This window comes from Hyla sarda, chromosome 2, assembly GCF_029499605.1.
Source record: "Hyla sarda isolate aHylSar1 chromosome 2, aHylSar1.hap1, whole genome shotgun sequence".
NCBI classification, from domain to species: Eukaryota; Metazoa; Chordata; class Amphibia; order Anura; family Hylidae; genus Hyla; species Hyla sarda.
In genome coordinates, this window is record NC_079190.1 from 378079559 (window position 1) to 378099579 (window position 20021).

Genomic DNA, 20021 nt, shown 5'->3' on the forward strand with positions numbered 1-20021 from the left:
TAGGCCCAGGAGCGACATTTTTGACGCTCTGGGCCTGTTGGTACCGGCTCCTCCCAGCACCCCTGTAGCGGTGAGTATCGGGGTGATAATTAGGGGTTAGCGCTAGCTGTTTTTGTGGTTAACGCTAAGCCTGGCTTAGGAATGGACTCCGTCTAACACTCCCCCAAAATCTCTCGTTAACCATTTTATTAACATTAAACCAAAAAAACGCTCGTCACTTTACTCCTCCGAATCTAAAGCAATCCACAGGATACGTGGATCTGAAATAAGAAGAAAAAAAAATTAGTTAGTACATTTAGGGGAAAAAAATGGGAAAAAAATTTAATAAACACATATATATATCACAAATTTTTTTCAAAGCTGCAAATTGGTTCTGAAGTCATTTATTGGTTTCTACTTACATGTGTTAAAAAAAAAATGGTATTCAAAAGTGATTTATTGGTTTTTGCTTAAGTAAGCCAAATTTATCAACCCCTGTAATAGTATAAAAAATGTGTCATACATAAGCAAAACTGAAAAATATAACAAGCAATCTGATTGGTTGCTATGAGCAACTGGTCTCCTCTGGACAGGTTTTAATAAATCTCCCCCATATATGCCTTTTTTCCCTGTTGCTTCCTGGCTTTGGAGAATGCGTGTTTCACATGCTGGGCAGCAGATTGTGTAGTGTCAGTGAGTGGTGGAGTAGTGACTTAGCGGTAGATTGTTGTTGTCTTTGAAGATCTGAAGTAATTACAGCACTTCTGTACACCTTAAAGGGGTATTCCAGCCAAATACATCTTATCCCCTATCCAAAGGATAGGGGATAAGATGTCTGATCAAGGGGGCCCACCACGATCAGACATCTTGTCCGCTATCCTTTGGATAGGGGATAAGATGTATTTGGCCAGGATACCCCTTTAAACTAGAGCAACATGCTGTAAAGATGCTGTCAGTGATAGAGGAGAGGAATCATGGACCTTTACATTATGCCCTGGTAGTATAAAAACAACTCAACTGCACAGACCTGAAAAATATCTACTTCTGAGCTGTGGTTCCATTACTTGATCAGCAGTCAGTCACATATACAGTATGTACATTTCTGTGTTTTTAAACAGCCAGAAAACAACTATATTTATGCACTCTTACTTATAAGTACAAATAAACTTCAAAGAGGGATGTAACCTGCTTGGAATCTCCCAATATCAACCAAAGAGGAAAGCCACCAACAAAGAGTGACTCATGCTTTGGCAGGCATTGCCGTCTATGTATTACCTAGTAGGCAAAGTTTTTAATGTCCATATGTACCACATAATTTCCCCTGCAGTAGCCGTAGAATTCACTTTACAATGGCGTTGCACTTATTAGACAATTCTTTACTCTGGTAATTCTATCAGGGAGGTTTAGTTAACCAGGGAAACGATGAATGATCATCATAAAACATTTGCAGTAATATTGAAACAAATATTGAAGCGTATTCTACAGTTAAAGCGATTTTCCAGGCTAAGGATAGGTTTCCAAAATTGGATCAGTAGAGTGCTGACATCTGGTACCCTGCAGATCAGCTGTCTGCTAGCCACAGTGCCTGCATATACAGATAACAGAGACAGAATACAGATCCATACGTTGTGTAAGGGCAATGTTGGGTTACTGCAGCTCTCGGCATAGACAACTACATGATGTATGGAGCGGTCTGTTCTGTGTATATGCAGGTGCCGCATCTCTGGCAAACAGCTGATCAGCTGATCGACGGGGTTCTTGGAGTCGACACTGATCTGATCTGATATTGATGACCTACCCTGACCAACAAAAAAAAAACTTTAATTCTCTCAGCTTGTTTCTCTACTAAAAATATAGACTAATACATTGTAAAAAAAAAAAAAAAAAAAACTCCATGACGTAAGCAGGACTAAGCTAGGGCCATTGTGCAGCTTCTAGATGTTATGGCCCAGATTTATCAAAGAATGTCTACGGTAGAGCTATTTTCCCACATTTATTTGGGTGGTGGGTCTGACTAGCGTGCATCTTATTTTCAAAGAAGGTGCAGCAGGATGATGAATTTTGCGCAGCTCTGCTGAGGTGGGAAAAGCTCTACCACATACACTTTTTCTAGACACTTGTGAGGGAGGGAAGTAGACACTTTCCCAGGTCCTGAATTTGGCAGGTTAGGTGTTTTTACTTACTTTCATAGAGCTGATGGGACATATTTACTTGCATTTTAGATGCTACAATCAAATTTGATTGCGGTGTCTAAGGGGTTGAAGCCGGGCATCACCGTGATCGGGGATGTCTGGCATTAGAGATGGGTCCTGGTGGCAGATAGCCACCAGGACCACCCAGCTATGACCCGCGCTCAGCTCCTGAACACGTGTCATAGAAGGGGAGTGGGACGCTGTCGTCCATAAGGGGTTAAAGGTTGAATTGTGGAAGGTAGAAATTATTCTCACGCCTACTGGTAGGTGGTGTAGCTTTGCACCTAAAAAAGTACCTTTGCACACAAAATAGCGACTTTTGACAAAAGTCGCAAATGATAAATACGTGACCACTGCATGGTCAAAAAGAAAAAGTTCTACGGGTAGGCAAAAAGAGTGAAACTGTCTATATCACAAGACGCATAAAAGTCGCTAAATATGCTGCTTGCGCCTGAACTGCGCCTATACATAGACAAAAAAATGCTCTAAAAGCAATGATAAATCTCCCCCAATATGTGTATGAGGTTTGACAGTTTCTTTTACCGTCTCAAGACACTTTTCTGTCTATAATAAATGCTGCATTGCGAACCTATTAAAAAAAAATGTATGTAAAGTATAACATGACAAAAAATTAGGCAAACATACATATGTGCTAATGAAAAAAACAAGTTGGGGGGAGATTTATGAATAATGCCATAGGGTAGGGTCACAAGTGCCATATTTTGCTGCATATTTTCTGCAGCGGATTTTGTTACCCATTGATTTCAATGGGAGGAAAATACGCAGAAAAATACATCACGTGTGACCGTCCCCTTAAAGTGTAATTATTTTTGTAATTTTCGTGGCACCTACATAACCCGAGACTACAGTAATCAGAATTTGGTGGATGTCCCATAGAGTTGCATGGGACTATTGCCAAATCCGTTTCCTGATCGCTAGCAAGTCTCTGGCTTATGGAGGAACCATGAAAATGTAAACATATATCCTGCTGCCGGAGTTATGCTTTATTTGTAGACAGCATAAACCTAGACACACAGGTAGAAGATGCACCAAATTTATCCTACTGGTGCCCACTGTTCTTTTACTCCACCTTTAGTTTACTTTAAAAGGTGCTTGTCATTAACACATTTTACATCTCCACTTATGCCTCTTTCCTTTTCTAGACACCACTTTGCTTCGTAAATCTTTACCATTCTTCCCTGGCCTTCTTCCCTGTCAAGACCTAAACCTAATTTAGAAGATGACAAACACCACTGACAGCCCATCATGGTCTCAGTGTAAGGTGTCTGTAGATTAAAAGACAGATGTTACTCTTAAAGACCGTAAAGATTTACTACAACACTATTGGCCTTACCAGCAATATTACCCTGTCCAAAGAAACTAATACCCAGTGACTGCTTGTCAATATTCTGCTGCTTTCAAAGGCTCAGCATAATAATCTTGCAAACCTATTGTTACGCCTAGCGCTCCGGGTCCCCGCTCCTCCCCGGAGCGCTCACGGCGTCTTTCTCCCTGCAGCGCCCCGGTCAGTCCCGCTGACCGGGAGCGCTGCACTGTCTTGGCCGTTGGGGATGCGATTCGCACAGCGGGACGCGCCCGCTCGCGAATCGCATCCCAGGTCACTTACCCGTCCCGGTCCCCTGCTGTCATGTGCTGGCGCGCGCGGCTCCGCTCTCTAGGGCGCGCGCGCGCCAGCTCTCTGAGACTTAAAGGGCCAGTGCACCAATGATTGGTGCCTGGCCCAATTAGCTTAATTGGCTTCCACCTGCTCCCTGCCTTTATCTGACCTCCTCCCATGCACTCCCTTGCCGGATCTTGTTGCCTTGTGCCAGTGAAAGCGTTTAGTGTGTCCAAAGCCTGTGTACCTGAACTTCTGCTACCCATCCTGACTACGAACCTTGCCGCCTGCCCCGACCTTCTGCTACGTCTGACCTTGCCTCTGCCTAGTCCTTCTGTCCCACGCCTTCTCAGCAGTCAGCGAGGTAGAGCCGTTGCTAGTGGATACGACCTGGTTGCTACTGCCGCAGCAAGACCATCCCGCTTTGCGGCGGGCTCTGGTGAATACCAGTAGCCTCTTAGAACCGGTCCACTAGCACGGTCCACGCCAATCCCTCGCTGACACAGAGGATCCACTACCTGGAAGCCGAATCGTGACAGCGGTGGCTGATTTGGCATTTGTTGTGACTCTTCCATTGTGGGCTGTCTATGCTTCCCTTGGATATCACTGGCCCTTTGGCAAATTGGCTTGCAAGCTTAGTGGTTATCTAGTTTTGCTCAACATGTATGCCAGTGCTTTCTGCCTTACTGGACTAAGTTTGGACAGATACATAGTAATTGTTCTCTCACCTGGTCCTGGTCATCCACGTTCTCCACTATCCAGCCCTCTGGCCACCATCATTACCTGGGCAATGGCTGGGCTTCTTGCTCTTCCTGCCCTCATATTCAGGAACACTGGACAAACAGATGACCTTTGGGACAACAGAACACTATGCTACATGGACTATTCAGCTGTGGACAGTAACAGTCAAACTCACCTGTGGGAAGCTGTATTGGGATTTTCATCCACTCTGTTGGCCTTTGTAGCTCCATTCTGTGTTATCCTCTATTGCTACGCGTGCATTGGTCGCAGAGTCTCAGGTCACTTTCACTTGCCCCTTGTTGCCAGCCGAAAAAGAAGATTATTAGCTATCATGGTTGGGCTTGTGGTCACATTTGGAGCATGCTGGGCCCCTTTTCACTTAGTGAAGAGTATCTATGTCCTCATGAATGCAGAAGTTTTGCCCCTCAGTTGTGCTCTGCATGTTTTTCTCAACAACCTTCACCCCTATGTAACCTGTTTGGGGTATGCCAATAGCTGCATGAATCCAGTTCTTTATGCCTTCTTGGATCCCAGATTTAGAGGTCACTGTCGTAGGTTGCTGGGATGTGGAAATTTCTTAAAAGGTGACACAGAACAAGCAGAAACTCAAGAGAAGAAACCTCCAAGAACTCATCCATTTGGCTACCCGCATTGACATGCGTTTTTCTGAGCGACACCAAGAGCTCCGCCAGGAAAAAGACTTAGATCTCTGGGCACCTCTCCCACAGCATCCTTTGCAGTCTTCGCCTGGGCCTCCCGCCGAGGAGGCCATGCAAGTGGATCGGTCTCGCCTGACCCAGGAAGAGAGGAATCGCCGTAGAGAAGAAAATCTCTGTCTGTACTGTGCCAGTACTGAGCATTTCTTGGTGGATTGCCCTATCCGTCCTCCACGCCTGGGAAACGCACGCACGCACCCAGCTCACGTGGGTGTGGCGTCTCTTGGTTCTAAGTCTGCTCCTCCACGTCTCACGGTACCCGTGCGGATTTCTTCTTCAGCCAACTCCTCCCTCTCAGCCGTGGCCTGCTTGGACTCCGGTGCCTCTGGAAATTTTATTTTGGAGTCGTTTGTTAATAAATTCAGCATCCCGGTGACCCGTCTCGTCAAGCCGCTCTACATTTCCGCGGTCAACGGAGCCAGATTGGACTGCACCGTGCGTTACCGCACAGAGCCCCTCCTCATGTCTATTGGACCCCACCTTGAGAGGATTGAGTTCTTCATTCTCCCCAACTGTACCTCTGAGGTCCTCCTCGGTCTGCCTTGGCTCCGGCTTCATTCCCCCACCATTGATTGGACCACCGGGGAGATCAGGAACTGGGACTCTGCCTGCCACAGGAAGTGCCTCTCCCCCCCTCCCAGTCCCGTCAGGCAAGCCTCTGTGCCTCCCCATGGCCCCCGTCCTGGTGTCACACTGCCCCGTGCCAGGCCTCGCCCTCTGCCCTCCCTCCCCATTCCCACTCCTGCTGTACTGCCTGCCGTTGAGGAAACCCTCCATTCTTTCCCGGTGTCCTCATCCCAGGGGAGGCAGTTACCGGACAAAGAGAAGGGGAGACCTAAGGGGGGGGGGTACTGTTACGCCTAGCGCTCCGGGTCCCCGCTCCTCCCCGGAGCGCTCACGGCGTCTTTCTCCCTGCAGCGCCCCGGTCAGTCCCGCTGACCGGGAGCGCTGCACTGTCTTGGCCGTTGGGGATGCGATTCGCACAGCGGGACGCGCCCGCTCGCGAATCGCATCCCAGGTCACTTACCCGTCCCGGTCCCCTGCTGTCATGTGCTGGCGCGCGCGGCTCCGCTCTCTAGGGCGCGCGCGCGCCAGCTCTCTGAGACTTAAAGGGCCAGTGCACCAATGATTGGTGCCTGGCCCAATTAGCTTAATTGGCTTCCACCTGCTCCCTGCCTTTATCTGACCTCCTCCCATGCACTCCCTTGCCGGATCTTGTTGCCTTGTGCCAGTGAAAGCGTTTAGTGTGTCCAAAGCCTGTGTACCTGAACTTCTGCTACCCATCCTGACTACGAACCTTGCCGCCTGCCCCGACCTTCTGCTACGTCTGACCTTGCCTCTGCCTAGTCCTTCTGTCCCACGCCTTCTCAGCAGTCAGCGAGGTAGAGCCGTTGCTAGTGGATACGACCTGGTTGCTACTGCCGCAGCAAGACCATCCCGCTTTGCGGCGGGCTCTGGTGAATACCAGTAGCCTCTTAGAACCGGTCCACTAGCACGGTCCACGCCAATCCCTCGCTGACACAGAGGATCCACTACCTGGAAGCCGAATCGTGACACCTATCTTTCTTCGCATAATCTTGAGGTTATTTGTGTGCTTAACCTTAAAGTAGAACCAATGGTGTTATAAAAATAAATACCAATAACTAAAATGATATTAATTAATATTAAAGGGTACCTCTCATCAAATAAACTTTTGATATATTTTAGATTAATGAATGTTGAATAACTTTCCAATAGCATGTTAATGAAAAATATGCTTCTTTCTATTGTATTTTTCCCGATCAGTCCTGTCAGCAAGCATTTCTGACTCATGCTGGAGTCCTAAACACTCAGAGCTGCCAGCCTGCTTTGTTCACAGCCAAACAGGCTGTGAACAAAGCAGGCTGGCAGCTCTGAGTGTTCTCCTTTGTGAACAAAGCAGACTGGCAGCTCGTAGTGTTTAGGACTCCAGCATGAGTCTGAAATGCTTGCTGCCAGGACTGGTAGGGAGACCCCTAGTGGTCATTTCTTCAAAGTGGAAAATTAAATAGAATGAAGCATATTTTTTAATAACATGCAATTGTAAAGTTATTCTGCATACATTAATCTATAATATATCAAAAGTTTTTTTGATGAGAGGTACCCTTTAATTATTGTGCATATAGAGGTATTTCACCTTAACTCCATAGGTCCTAATTTGCTTCTAGATCCATGTATTTGTTTCTCTTAAATTTCATGACATTTTCTGAGATTTTGGCAAAATTGATTCTTTCCCTGTCTTTGTTTTATTGACTTGCTTTGATGTGCACAAAGAACTGTGAAAAGAACAGAAGTGTTTTTTTTTTTTCCGGTACTGCTTCGGTTTCTTAAGATAAATGTTAATGTATAAACAATAAAAAGCACTTTTAGGAAAAAAAACATCTTTCCACAAAAAGCCTTATATTGAGAATTATATTATAAACATTATGAATTACGGCAAATTATCAGAAGGCAAAAGCACAACCTCAAGGGTCAAAAGATCACTTACAATGTAAAAGCCTTTAGGCTATCAAGCAGAAAATCTATATAATACAGTAAACACTTATTTATCTATTGTTTACGTCCTGCGCCGGCTCCCGCGATATGAAGTGGGATCGCGCCGCGATCCCGCATCATATCGCGTCGGTCTCGGCGCTCATCAACGGCCGGGACCCGTGGCTAATACCACACATCGCCGATCGCGGCGATGTGCGGTATTAACCCTTTCTAAAGTGATAGTGACTCGGCTGCTCAGTCGGGCTGTTCGGGACCGCCGCGGCATCCCCAACAGCTGACCGGACACCGGGAGGGCCCTTACCTGCCTCCTCGGTGTCCGATCGGCGAATGACTGCTCCGTGCCTGAGATCCAGGCAGGAGCAGTCAAGCGCCAATAACACTGATCACAGGTGTGTTAATACACGCCTGTGATCTGTGTAAAAGATCAATGTGTGCAGTGTTATAGGTCCCTATGGGACCTATAACATTGCAAAAAAAAAAATAAAAAAAGTGTTAATAAAGGTCATTTAACCCCTTCCCTAATAAAAGTTTGAATCACCCCCCTTTTCCCATAAAAAAAATAAAACAGTGTAAAAAAAAATAAAATAAACATATGTGGTATCGCCGCGTGCGTAAATGTCCGAACTATAAAAATATATCATTAATTAAACCGAACGGTCAATGGCGTACGCGCAAAAGAATTCCAAAGTCCAAAAAAGCGTATTTTGGTCACTTTTTATACCATTAAAAAATGAATAAAAAGTGATCAAAAAGTCCGATCAAAACAAAATCATACCGATAAAAACTTCAGATCACGGCGCAAAAAATGAGTCCTCATACCGCCCTGTACGTGGAAAAATAAAAAAGTTATAGGGGTCAGAAGATGACATTTTTAAACGTATAAATTTTCCTGCATGTAGTTATGATTTTTTCCAGAAGTGCGACAAAATCAAACCTATATAAGTAGGGTATCATTTTAACCGTATGGACCTACAGAATAATGATAAGGTGTAATTTTTACCGAAATATGCACTGCGTAGAAACGGAAGCCCCCAAAGGTTACAAAATGGCGTATTTTTTTCGATTTTGTCGCACAATGATTTTTTTTTCCGTTTCGCCGTGCATTTTTGGGTAAAATGACTAATGTCATTGCAAAGTAGAATTGGCGACGCAAAAAATAAGCCATCATATGGATTTTTAGGTGGAAAATTGAAAGGGTTATGATTTTTAAAAGGTAAGGAGGAAAAAACGAAAGTGCAAAAACGGAGTCCTTAAGGGGTTAAGGGTCTATTTACACGTACAGTATTCTGCGCAGATTTGATGCACAGTATTTTTTGCTGAAGATTTCAATGTAAACTGAATGACTGAACACAGTTTTTGATGAAAAACTGATTCCTCAAAACCGCACTAGACTGTATCAAAACGTGCGTACAAATTTTTACCCGTATACAGTTGAAAACCGTATACGGTTTAAAAAATTATGTCCGTTTGCATCCGTTTTTGAAGAAAAAAAGTATAAGTTTTTAACTTTTCACTCCATTATGAATAAAGTTTCACTTGTTTGATTGATATTTTAAGAAAAAAAAACTGTGCAAAGTCAAAAACCGTATGGTGAAGTTCTGTACGGTTCCCATTGACTCCCATGTTAAAAAAAAAAAAGTATACGGTTTAATACAGTTTTTCACCCGGACCGTGGTAGGCTACGGTTTTGGGTACGGGAAAAAAAACTGACAAAACCTTACAGGATGCAAAACGGACACAACCTGACGCAACTTTTGGCATACGGTTCCATACAGGTTTTCACATAGAAAACGTATACGGGAACTGTATTGCAAAAACGTGGTGTGAATGCACCCATATCTGTCACAGTTTGCTTGTTCGAGGTTACGTCCACCAGCAATACAACTGTTAAGTGGATGAGCATGCTCAGATGACTCTTCCCTTTCCCTAGTGCAGTGTTTCCCAACCAGCGTGCCTCAAGCCGTTGCAAAACTACAACTTCCAGCATGCCCGGACAGCCATTGGCTGTCCGGGCATGCTGGAAGTTGTAGTTTTGTAACGGCTGGAGGCACATTGGTTGCGAAGCACTACCCTAGTGTATGCTGCACCTCTCTCTTCCTCCTTCCTCCTCCTGAGCTGCAGGACGTCTTCTGTCACTCTCTTATTTAATAAGAGTCCATTTTGGGGGAATCAGTTGAACTTTTAATGTGTATGAGGGGCTTCTGACACTACCACAATGGCAATAGTATGGGGAAGGCTGGGTTCACACTACGGTTTGTAATTACGGTTCCCGTATACGGCTGGGAGGAAGGGTGGGCGGGGCTTAATCGCGGCGCCCGCACTCAGCCGTATTCGGGAACCGTAGTTAATGTATGTCTATGAGCCGACCGGAGTGAACCGCAGCCTCCGGCCGGCTGCTTTTTCGACCGTATGCGGTTTCCCGACCGCAGCCAAAAACGTGGTCGACCAAGTTTATGCCTGCGGTCGGGAAACCGCATACGGCCGAAAAAGCAGCCGACCGGAGGCTTAGGGTTCACTCCGGTCGGCTCATAGACATACATTAACTACGGTTCCCGAATACGACTGAGTGCGGGCGCCGCGATTAAGCCCAGCCATATACGGGAGCCGTAGTTCAAATCGTAGTGTGAACCCAGCCGAAGAAGGATCAGACAGTTTGATGTCACCTAGTCCAAACCCTTTTTACTCAGGGAAGATAAGCCACTACTATAGGTGTCTGGCAGCCACTTTCTCCACTTTCATATAGGTTTGCAGATGCCATATATACTGCCTATAAAATACACTTCTTATACTGTAATAAAAAAAGAAGTACAGTCTTGGTCTGTTGTGAAGGGAGACTTGGGGAAAAAAGCAATTTGTTGACCCATATGGTCTCCCAGTTCTGGCATGGGGTGAGGTTAAATGCCAGATCAGCAATCAATGGCTATGCTTTTAATTCGAAAAATGTAACCGCGCACACCACTGAACGGGTGCTCATTGAAGGCTGGTAAGACCAAATATACTTGTGGACGGAAATTGGCACTCCAAGCATTTTCCACTGTTTATTTATGCATAAGAAGTCACAAAAAAAGATCTGATAAAAATTTTTTTACATAAAAACAGCTTAGTAAAATCTTGTATTTTCTCAATAATAAGCATGGGATAATTCATTAATCCAAACTTTTGCTACATTCTTCACAGGTATACCAATAAAAGCATTTAGGTTGTCAAATGTTTGAAATACCAAAAAACAAAGACCATAGTGAAACAAATATATACAAAAATAATGGGAAATCTTTAGTGATGTACAAAAACATACATAAAATCGTCTAAAAAAGCAGAAAGGAGGTGGGTACACAGAATACACAGGATAGTTGCGATGTGGATGTGATCATGTATTAGACATGATGCAGGTGACTGGTAATGTATCATGGTAAGTGTCAACACCAACTGTACAAATACATTTACAACATCATAAGAGATAGAATATCACAATGCAACAGAACAGCATGCAGATACAATGATTGGAACATGACCATGCACCCTATCTAGAACACATCTCACCTCTACCCCAAACATGTTTTCTCTTAGTTGCTTCATCAGGAGGCGTGTCTCACAAGCTTACTAGGTGAGTATATATGTGGTATAGCGGCTAATCGTATTCACTCCATATTAAAACATAATTAGGGTAAAATCAACTAGTACCAGAAAGTTAAACAGACAATAACTATTTAAAAATCTTAATCCTTCCAGTACTTATCAGCTGCTGTATGCTCCACAGCACAGGAAGCTCTTTTTTTTTTTCAGTCTGACCACAGTGCTCTCTGCTGACATTTCTGTCCATGTCAGAAACTGTCCAGAGCAGGAGAGGTTTGCTATGGAGATTTGCTCCTGTACTGTTCCTGAGAGTAGGAAATCATGCGCTCCATAGGGTAAAACCAATAAAACCAGGTGTGAAAAAATCATGAATAACCAATCACCCTAGGGGGGTTGTGTTAGCTCATACGCAAAAATGGTAAAGGCACGTAGCAATGGGTGGTCGTCTGCTGCCCTCCGGCTAAGGTGACAGGGATAACAAACAAGGAAGCACTTCAGTGGATACAGCCGGCTCAGCACAGCACTGGACATGGTAATGACGTACTTTAATGACCAAGATGCAACGTGTTTCGCTGCGCATGCGCAGCTTCTTCAGAAGCTGAGACAGCTTTATACTCTGAAGTCCTTCCTTGTTTGTTATCCCTGGACAGTTCCTGACATCGACAGATGTGTCAGCAGAGAGCACTGTGGTCAGACAGAAAAGAAATTCAAAAAGAAAAAAACTTCCTCTGGAGCATATAGAAGCTGACAAGTACTGGAAGGATTAAGATTTTTAAATTGAAGTAATTTACAAATCTGAGTGGTACGCCCCCTGCACCGAGAGCGGCGTCTCTCGCTCCCTGCACATGGATGCCTTTCACCGAGTGTCTCATATCTGCATAATAAAGAAGGACTTTTAACGTTCCAGTGGGTGAGTGCAGCGTTATTTTCTATCTCTGCATATTATTGTAATTTACAAACCTATTTACCTTTCTGGCACCAATTGATTTAAAAAAATAATTTTAATAGTCAAACAAAAAATGCGATCATCTAACAAACAAGTGTTTTCTTGTAATAATTGCTGGCCCTTTACACAGGCCAATTTTATGGCAGGAGGCTCATATCACGTGCATTATCCTTCTTTATTTGAGCCCAATAGCAGAAAGAAATGCAATGTAAATGTAATAACAAAGAAAAAATGAGGGTGCAGGTCACCTTAGCAACCATATACACTCCTTTGAACTCCGACCAATCCTGTCCCGACTGGCTCCATATTAACTGAATCCTACTCCACCTCCTCCTCTTTCTTTCTGCTCAGTAACAGTAGTACTTGCTCCTATTTTGGGGTATTTTGCGGCTGGAAGGTTCGGTATTTCCTCCTTCCACCGCTCTATATCCCCTATATTACTCTGTATCCCCTCCGGTGTAGATATTTCATACACCGGACCCCCTTTTCTCTTTAAGTCTATTTCTCTATATTTTTTCTCTATTTTCCCTTATTCCTTTCTTGTGCCCCTGTAATATTCTGGCTTTCTGCCTAGGTTTTCTGCCTATTCCTCCCCTTTCCGGCCCTCTACTGGGGTCTGGTGGGTACTCTCTTCCTACCTGTTCTTCTGGCGCCTCTCCGCCATTAGTGTAACGTCGGCGCTTCTTCTCCGCCGACCGTCTCCGCCCACCTCTTGCTCCCTGCGTGCTTCTCGTACACGCTGAGCTTGCGTGTCACATGATCACTCAGGGTATCACGAGATTGCGCAGTGACGCTGCTATCCAGAGACGTCGGCGCCCTTGGTGACGGAGGGGCCTGCGCGCTGTGGGGCACTTGTCGGCAGCCTTCACTGCGCATCTACTAGCGCGGACAGTGCTGCGAACTTGCCGGATCGCCATCACACAGCTTTCCTGTGGATAGCTGTGTTCGGCATCGTTCAGCAGGTTGCCTCTTGCCTCGGGACAGCTTACTGCTGCTTCCAGCTTTGGCGGTGGGACTGTTTCTGCCCTTACTGCCGAGGTCCCTGTTGTGTATATATTCACATGTGCTGCACAACAGGGATCCTGTGGTTTCTATAGCTGTTTATTACACTATATTTTATAATTTATTGAAGTTAACATATATTTATTGGGCTACCCCTTCTCTCTTCCCTTCACAGCCCTGTGCTTGTTTCCTATACTCATACTGTATCACAGTGTCTACCACTATGACTGATAACAAATTGGAAATGACCCTGAGGGATGGCCCCACTAATGCCCATGACCCTGATTCTATGTCTGCTGATCAGATACATCAGATAGTGAACAGGTCTGTACAGTCTGCGCTCACGTCCACCATGGCGGCCATGAATTAAACTATTTCCAAATCAATTTCGCTTGCGGTGTCCTAGTCACACCATGAGGCTATAATTGCCCGTACAGGTCTGCCACCAGTTGCGACCTTCCCTATGCCGGTCTCTGAACATCAGAAATCTGGGAAATCTGAGAGAAAACGCCACCACTGCTCAGATAGTATGGCCTCTCCCACGCTGCGTCAGATGGTGGGAGATAGCCAAAATATCCAAGGCGGTCCTTCCCAATCGGGCACCAACCCAAAATCGGGTGTTAGACCCTCCACCCGGGAGGAAGGCAATGCTGCCGCGAAGCCAACTAAACATTGACGAATCGGAAGGGGACTCTGAATCGGAGTTCGATATTTCAATACCCTCTTCTATCGACAGCGAAGAAGGGGAGGTAGGTGACGATGGAGAGTGTGATCCTTCGGGGTCTGCTTCTGCGGTGGACCCGCATGCCATTCTGGACTCCCTAGGGGTTCTGTTTTTTGACCCGGATACCATAAAACATCCGAGGTCGGGAGAATGGGCTCCGCTGCCGCAGGTGGCTAAGTATGTGGAAGCTTGGCTGCGGAAACCTCTAGATAGGGGCAATCGCAGCAAATTAAGGTCGGAATGTCCTCGCCCTTCAGTGGCTAACAGGGTCACAGTCACGCCTGAGTTGGACCCGATACTTATCAAGTATTTGCTCAAATCGGGTAAAAACCCGAAGAAAGGCCTGGATAAGTCCTTCATGTCTGTTCAGGACAAATAATGGGATATTTTGGGGCCTCTTACCAAAATCCTCAACTTGGCTGAGCAGGCCGTGGCAGCTGGTGGGTCTGTGGACCCCGAAGTGCTCAGGGGTTGGGCCCTAAGGGCCACATGTCTATTGGGCAACGCAAACTCTGCAATGTCCACTGAGCTCCCGCGCTCTATATTAATGTGCCTTGATCCCCAATTGACGCACTTGGCCTCTGAAGAGCCAGGCCCATCTGCTGAGGGCATCCTTTTTGGAGATTCCCTAATTAAGAACATCAACAAGTTCGTAGGGTTATTCTCCAGCCTGGATAAGGCACAAACCTCTGTGAAGAAAACTTCTAAGGTTTTCGGCAGAGCTGGAAGGGGTAAGGGTCGACCTTCTGGCAGAAGGGCATATTTTCGAGCCTACGTTAGACACGCTGTTCAGTATGTGCAGGACAGACCTCAGCCGCAGGCGATCACTACACCTGTGGTCCCCAGTCCATTCTATCCAACCCGAGAATGGCCCTGGAGGGCGCGTGGCAGTTCCAGAGGTCTCTCACGAGGCAGAGGCACAGGTGGGTTGGACCACCACGGGGGTTTGTATGGCCCCAGTGGGGGGCAGACTGAAATATTTTATCCACAATTGGTCCCTGATTTCTGCAGACCCTCGGGTTTTGCAGGCGATCGCAGGATACGTGATAGACTTTATGTCCACTCCGGTACCATCCCGGTGTCCGATAAATATTCGCTTTCCAGACGAGGACAGGGCGCTGATTTGCAAGGAGATCGAAGATCTCCAGGAGAAACACGCCATAGTCTAGGTGCCTTTGGACAAGCCAGGGTTTCTCAGCAACCTCTTTTTGGTGAAGAAGAAAGACGGAGGCCACAGGCCTGTCATAAATGTAAAAGATCTGAACGAGTATGTATTGTATCGCCACTTCAAAATGGAAGGCATACATTTACTCAGAGATTTACTACTTCACAAGGACTGGCTGGCGAAGATCGATTTGAAGGACGCGTACCTCACAGTACCGATTCACCCTTCTTCCCAGCAGTATCTACAATTCCTGTGGGACAACAAAAAGTGGGAATCCACATGTCTCCCATTCGGACTGTCATCCGCACCATGGTGCTTCACCAAACTCTTAAGGCCGGTGATGGCTCTTCACAGGAGTCGGGGTGTGAGACTTATCACATTTCTCGACGATATTTTGATAATGGCTCAATCGCCTCATCAGGTCCGGCTCCACGTGGAATGGACAAGATCCCTTCTCACAGATCTGGGATTCTTAATCAACGACAAAAATTCCATGTTCATTCCCATGCAAGAAATAGAGTTTTTGGGTTCCATGGTGAACACCCCTATGGCGACATTGAGCCTTCTAGACAAGAAGCTTACACTGCTTTGCAACGAAATAAGGTCCCTGCTCAGGAAGGATATGGTTCCCTTGCGGGTGGTGGCCCGCATTGTGGGCCTATTGTCGGCCTCCATTCAGGCAATTCTACCGGCGCCTCTGCATTACAGGGTGCTTCAACGTCTAAAAACCTAGGGACTATCCGAGGGTCTGACATATGTAGACAAGGTTCCTCTGTCCCGGGAAGCCCGCAACAAACTGATGTGGTGGCTCCGGCATGTCCAGGATTGGAATGGCAGGACAATAATCAACTCCAAACCGGATCTGATTGTGGAGTCGGACGCCAGCCTGCCTGGTTGGGGAGCCCAACGCGGCTCGTCCTCCACGGGAGGAAAATGGTCTCCAGAGGAGTCGCAGTTGCACATCAACTGCCTGGAACTCCTGGCGGGCTCCTTTGCGGTCAAGAGTTTTGCTTCCCAGAGGTTGGATTGTTGTATCCTGCTTCGCATGGACAACATCTCAACCGTACGGTACGTCAACCGTTTTGGGGGCACGAGATCCAAAATGTTGGCGGACATCGCGAAGGAATTCTGGCTCTTCTGTCTTCAGAAGAACATTGTTCTTGTAGCGGAATACCTTCCGGGAATCTCCAATGCCGTGGCGGATTGGAATTCCAGACATCTGACAGACAGCAGCGATTGTACCTTGCATCCATCAGTCTTCCAGATGATTTGGGACCTTTGGGGTCCTATGAACCTGGACCTGTTCGCGTCCCGACTCAATCGGAAGCTACCTCATTTCTTCAGTTTGAAGCCGGATCCGGAGGCGTTGGCCGTGGATGCGTTCCTACAACAGTGGCCTCTAAGAACGCTGTATACGTTTCCAACTTTTGCCATGATTCCAAAGGTCTTGTGGCAAACAGGGTCTCAAGCATCCACTTTGGTGTTGGTCACCCCCTGGTGGCCCACTCAATCTTGGTTTCCCCAGATCCTGGGGATGACCATAGATTATCCTCGAATTTGCCCCTTCTTCCCATCGCTCCTAAAGAATCCGATGGAAGAGTTACATCCGCTGGTCTTATCCGGTCAATTACGATTGGTAGCTTGGCTGATTTCAGGATGCCGGAATACGGTGATAACATTTCACAATCAGCTAGGGACCTCATGCGAGATGCATGGGCCCCAGGTACCAGATCGGCTTACCGATCTGCCTGGAGATTATGGGTTCATTGGTGCTCACAAAGGCAGATGGATCCCATTCAGGCCCCTGTGTCCGTTTTGTCGGCGACATCCATTGGTCTGTCGGCTTCTCGGAGGCATTAGGTTTCACCGTCCTCCTGCTCTTATGTATCAGTCCACCTGGGATGTGTCTTTAGTTTTTCGTATGTTCTCTTCATGGGAGGACAATGATGATTTACCTCTTAGACTCCTGTCTTTCAAGTTAACTATGCTATTATGTTTGATATCCATCAAACGCGTGTTGGATGTTAGGGCCTTAGACGTATCACGGAGAAAGTTTACTCCTCAGGGTGTTATCTTCTCCGTATATCGACGGACGAAAACGGATTTATACACTGTGCTTTATCCGAGTTTTTCGACGCATCCTATATTGTGTGTAGTTCGCTGTCTGAGAGCTTACGAGCTCTGGACGGCGCGGCTACGTTCTGGGAGTTTCTCCCAACTTCTTATATCTTTTTGTTCTCCGCATATTCCAGTGTCTTCTCCAACGTTGTCACATTGGGTTAGGCAAACGATGACATTGGCCAGAATCGATGTTTCAATATTTAAAGCTCATTCTTGGCTACCAAGGTGGCTCAGGCGGGTGGCTCCCTGTCCGACATTATAAAGGCAGCGGATTGGTCTTCAGAAAGTACGTTTCGCACATTTTACTTTAGACCAGAGAATCATATCTCCATGACAGTGTTGTAATTTTAGGTACTGTGTTGATGTTGTATAATTTGAACATGCACTTGATATGAGCCTCCTGTCTGCCGTAAAATTTAGGATTTTCCTAGTTTAATGACTGAAAATATAGATTTTATAAAGACAGGAGGAGAGTATCAACCCTCCCTGGTTCCCACCCTGTTATGGTTGTTCTTTTTCTTTCTAGGTTACTGAAGATGACACCTGGTCGATTGTAGAGGCCTGAGTTGGTCTGTGGTTCGAGTTACAGATCTCCCTAGTGGTTGGAGATCGGCTATGGATTCATGGTTCCAGTTCGTTTCTAGAGTTGGATCAAGTTCTGAAGTTTCGTTTTCAGTGGAATCCGCCGTTGGATTTGTGTTGGCGGTTCATTGACGGATGGCCTTCTCCTAGAGTGCAGTTGGTTCCGGTGGTATGACTGCATAAAGAAAGAGGAGGAGGTGGAGTCGGATTCAGTTAATATGGAGCCAGTCGGGACAGGATTGGTCGGAGTTCAAAGGGCTGTATATGGTTGCTAAGGTGACCTGCACCCTCATTTTTTCTTTGTTATTACATTTACATTGCATTTCTTTCTGCTATTGGGCTCAAATAAAGAAGGATAATGCACTTGATACTCGCCTCCTGTCTTCATAAAATCTATATTTTCCGTCATTAAACTAGGAAAATCCAAAATTATCGGGAACAAATAACAGGCCTGTGGAAAATATATTTTTTCTAATATAATATATAATATAATCTAGTAGTCCTCAATTAATCTAGCAGTAGTTCCCTATGGCTCACGACCCACTGCTGTGTTGCTCGCATGACCATACAGTTGACATGACTGCATAGAATACTAACAGCCAAACTGTTCCAGTTTAGGATGGCATCATTTTAGGGTAAAATTTTACAGCAAATGTTAGCAATTTCATGATTTCTTAATTCTCCACATTCAGAATTTCTTGAACACGGCTCTTGTCCATTAGTCAAAGCAGAATATGGCTCACAAGGTACAAAAGGTTGGGGACCTAATCTTGCATAAAAAGGGTGATTTATAGTTTCCATAGGAAATCACTGATTATTTACTACTCAACCATAACCCAAATTGGATTGCTGTATATCATTCATAACCTGTGCATCTAATGAACATGAATCAATTGTCATATATTGTCAAGAATCAGAGGTTCCCTACTAGCATCCCAGTATTATGAGTTGTGCTGAGATATTTTACATTGTATGATATTCTAAGCCTCTTTTTATGCGTCTGGCAGACATCCAGAGCCGTCACATTAACTTGCACTCCAAACCTTCCATTAGTCTTCATAATCCTATCTCTTAAGCTTCCTTTGAGCATCCCTCACAAGTGGATCAACATATTCTTTCCAAATGTAGGAATACACTGGGATCATACAGCTAACTGCTTATAAGGGATTTAAAGGAGTTCTCCAACTGAAATCTTTTATCCCCCGCTGTGCCCAGGCTGTAAAACTATACATAATAAACTTTCACTTACCTGCCTATGATCCCCCGAAGTTCCGATATCGCCGCCCGTGCTCCGGTCCCTGTCAGCTTCCTCTTCCTGCGGGTCGGTGACTTCACTCTGCGTTCAGCCTATCAGCAGCCGCGACGGGACATTGCTGCGGCCGCTGATAGGCTGAGCGCAGAGTGAAGTCACCGACCCGCAGGAAGTGGAAGAGATCAGGACCGGAGAAAGGGACGGCGATATCGGAACAATGGGGGATTGTAGGCAGGTAAGTGAAAGTTTATTATGTATAGTTTTACAGCCCGGGCACAGCGGGGGTCAAAAGTTTTAGCTTAGAGAACTCCTTTAAGCAAGTCCAGAACTAGGCATGTTATGTGAATAGGGATATTAAGGATCTTAATGTAGTGGAAGGAACCAGAATTTTGGTTGAGTGAGAAACAGACTATTATAGTGCATGTCACCATAGAAAACAGTGCAGTCTAAATTACTCTAGAAAATGTATTCACGTCACTATCAATATGGGGACATCCTTTAGAAAGAGAAATCTTTACTGTATTCTTCAAGGCTGTTGAAGCACTTATGTTTCTCTTAAAAGGTTAAAACTAACTCTCAAAGTTTTCCCCTCTTGATTAGTGGGGGTCCCGGCTAGGGATGCACCGAAATTTTGGCCGCTGAAACTTATCAACAGAAAATTGGCTGTCTATTATAATACAATTGTCACGATGCCGGCTGGCAGGAGGTGGATCCTCTGTGCCAGAGAGGGATGGCGAGGACCGTGCTAGTGGACCGGTTCTAAGACACTACTGGTTTTCACCAGAGCCCGCCGCAAAGCGGGATGGTCTTGCTGCGGCGGTAGTGACCAGGTCGTATCCACTAGCAACGGCACCTCTCTGGCTGCTGAAGATAGGCGAGGTACAAGGGAGTAGGCA

General features: G+C 45.8%; 2 protein-coding genes and 1 long non-coding RNA gene across 8 annotated transcripts in view; 2 read left to right on the plus strand and 1 right to left on the minus strand.

The window, feature by feature from the left end:
- The window catches only part of LOC130358122 (apelin receptor-like), a 31240-nt gene extending 17589 nt beyond the window's left edge, over positions 1 to 13651 (plus strand). The window contains exons 2-3 of the mRNA XM_056560951.1: positions 4329 to 5114; positions 13494 to 13651. Of these exons, the coding sequence (XP_056416926.1) occupies positions 4329 to 5114; positions 13494 to 13651 (944 nt within the window). The remainder of the gene's footprint in view (positions 1 to 4328; positions 5115 to 13493) is intronic.
- Positions 1 to 20021, minus strand: part of SGSM2 (small G protein signaling modulator 2) — a 469837-nt gene that overhangs the window by 400508 nt on the left and 49308 nt on the right. The window lies entirely within an intron of this gene.
- LOC130356656 (uncharacterized) overlaps positions 18444 to 20021 on the plus strand; it is a 43853-nt gene continuing 42275 nt past the window's right edge. The window contains exon 1 of the long non-coding RNA XR_008888959.1: positions 18444 to 18508. This is a non-coding gene — a long non-coding RNA (uncharacterized LOC130356656). The remainder of the gene's footprint in view (positions 18509 to 20021) is intronic.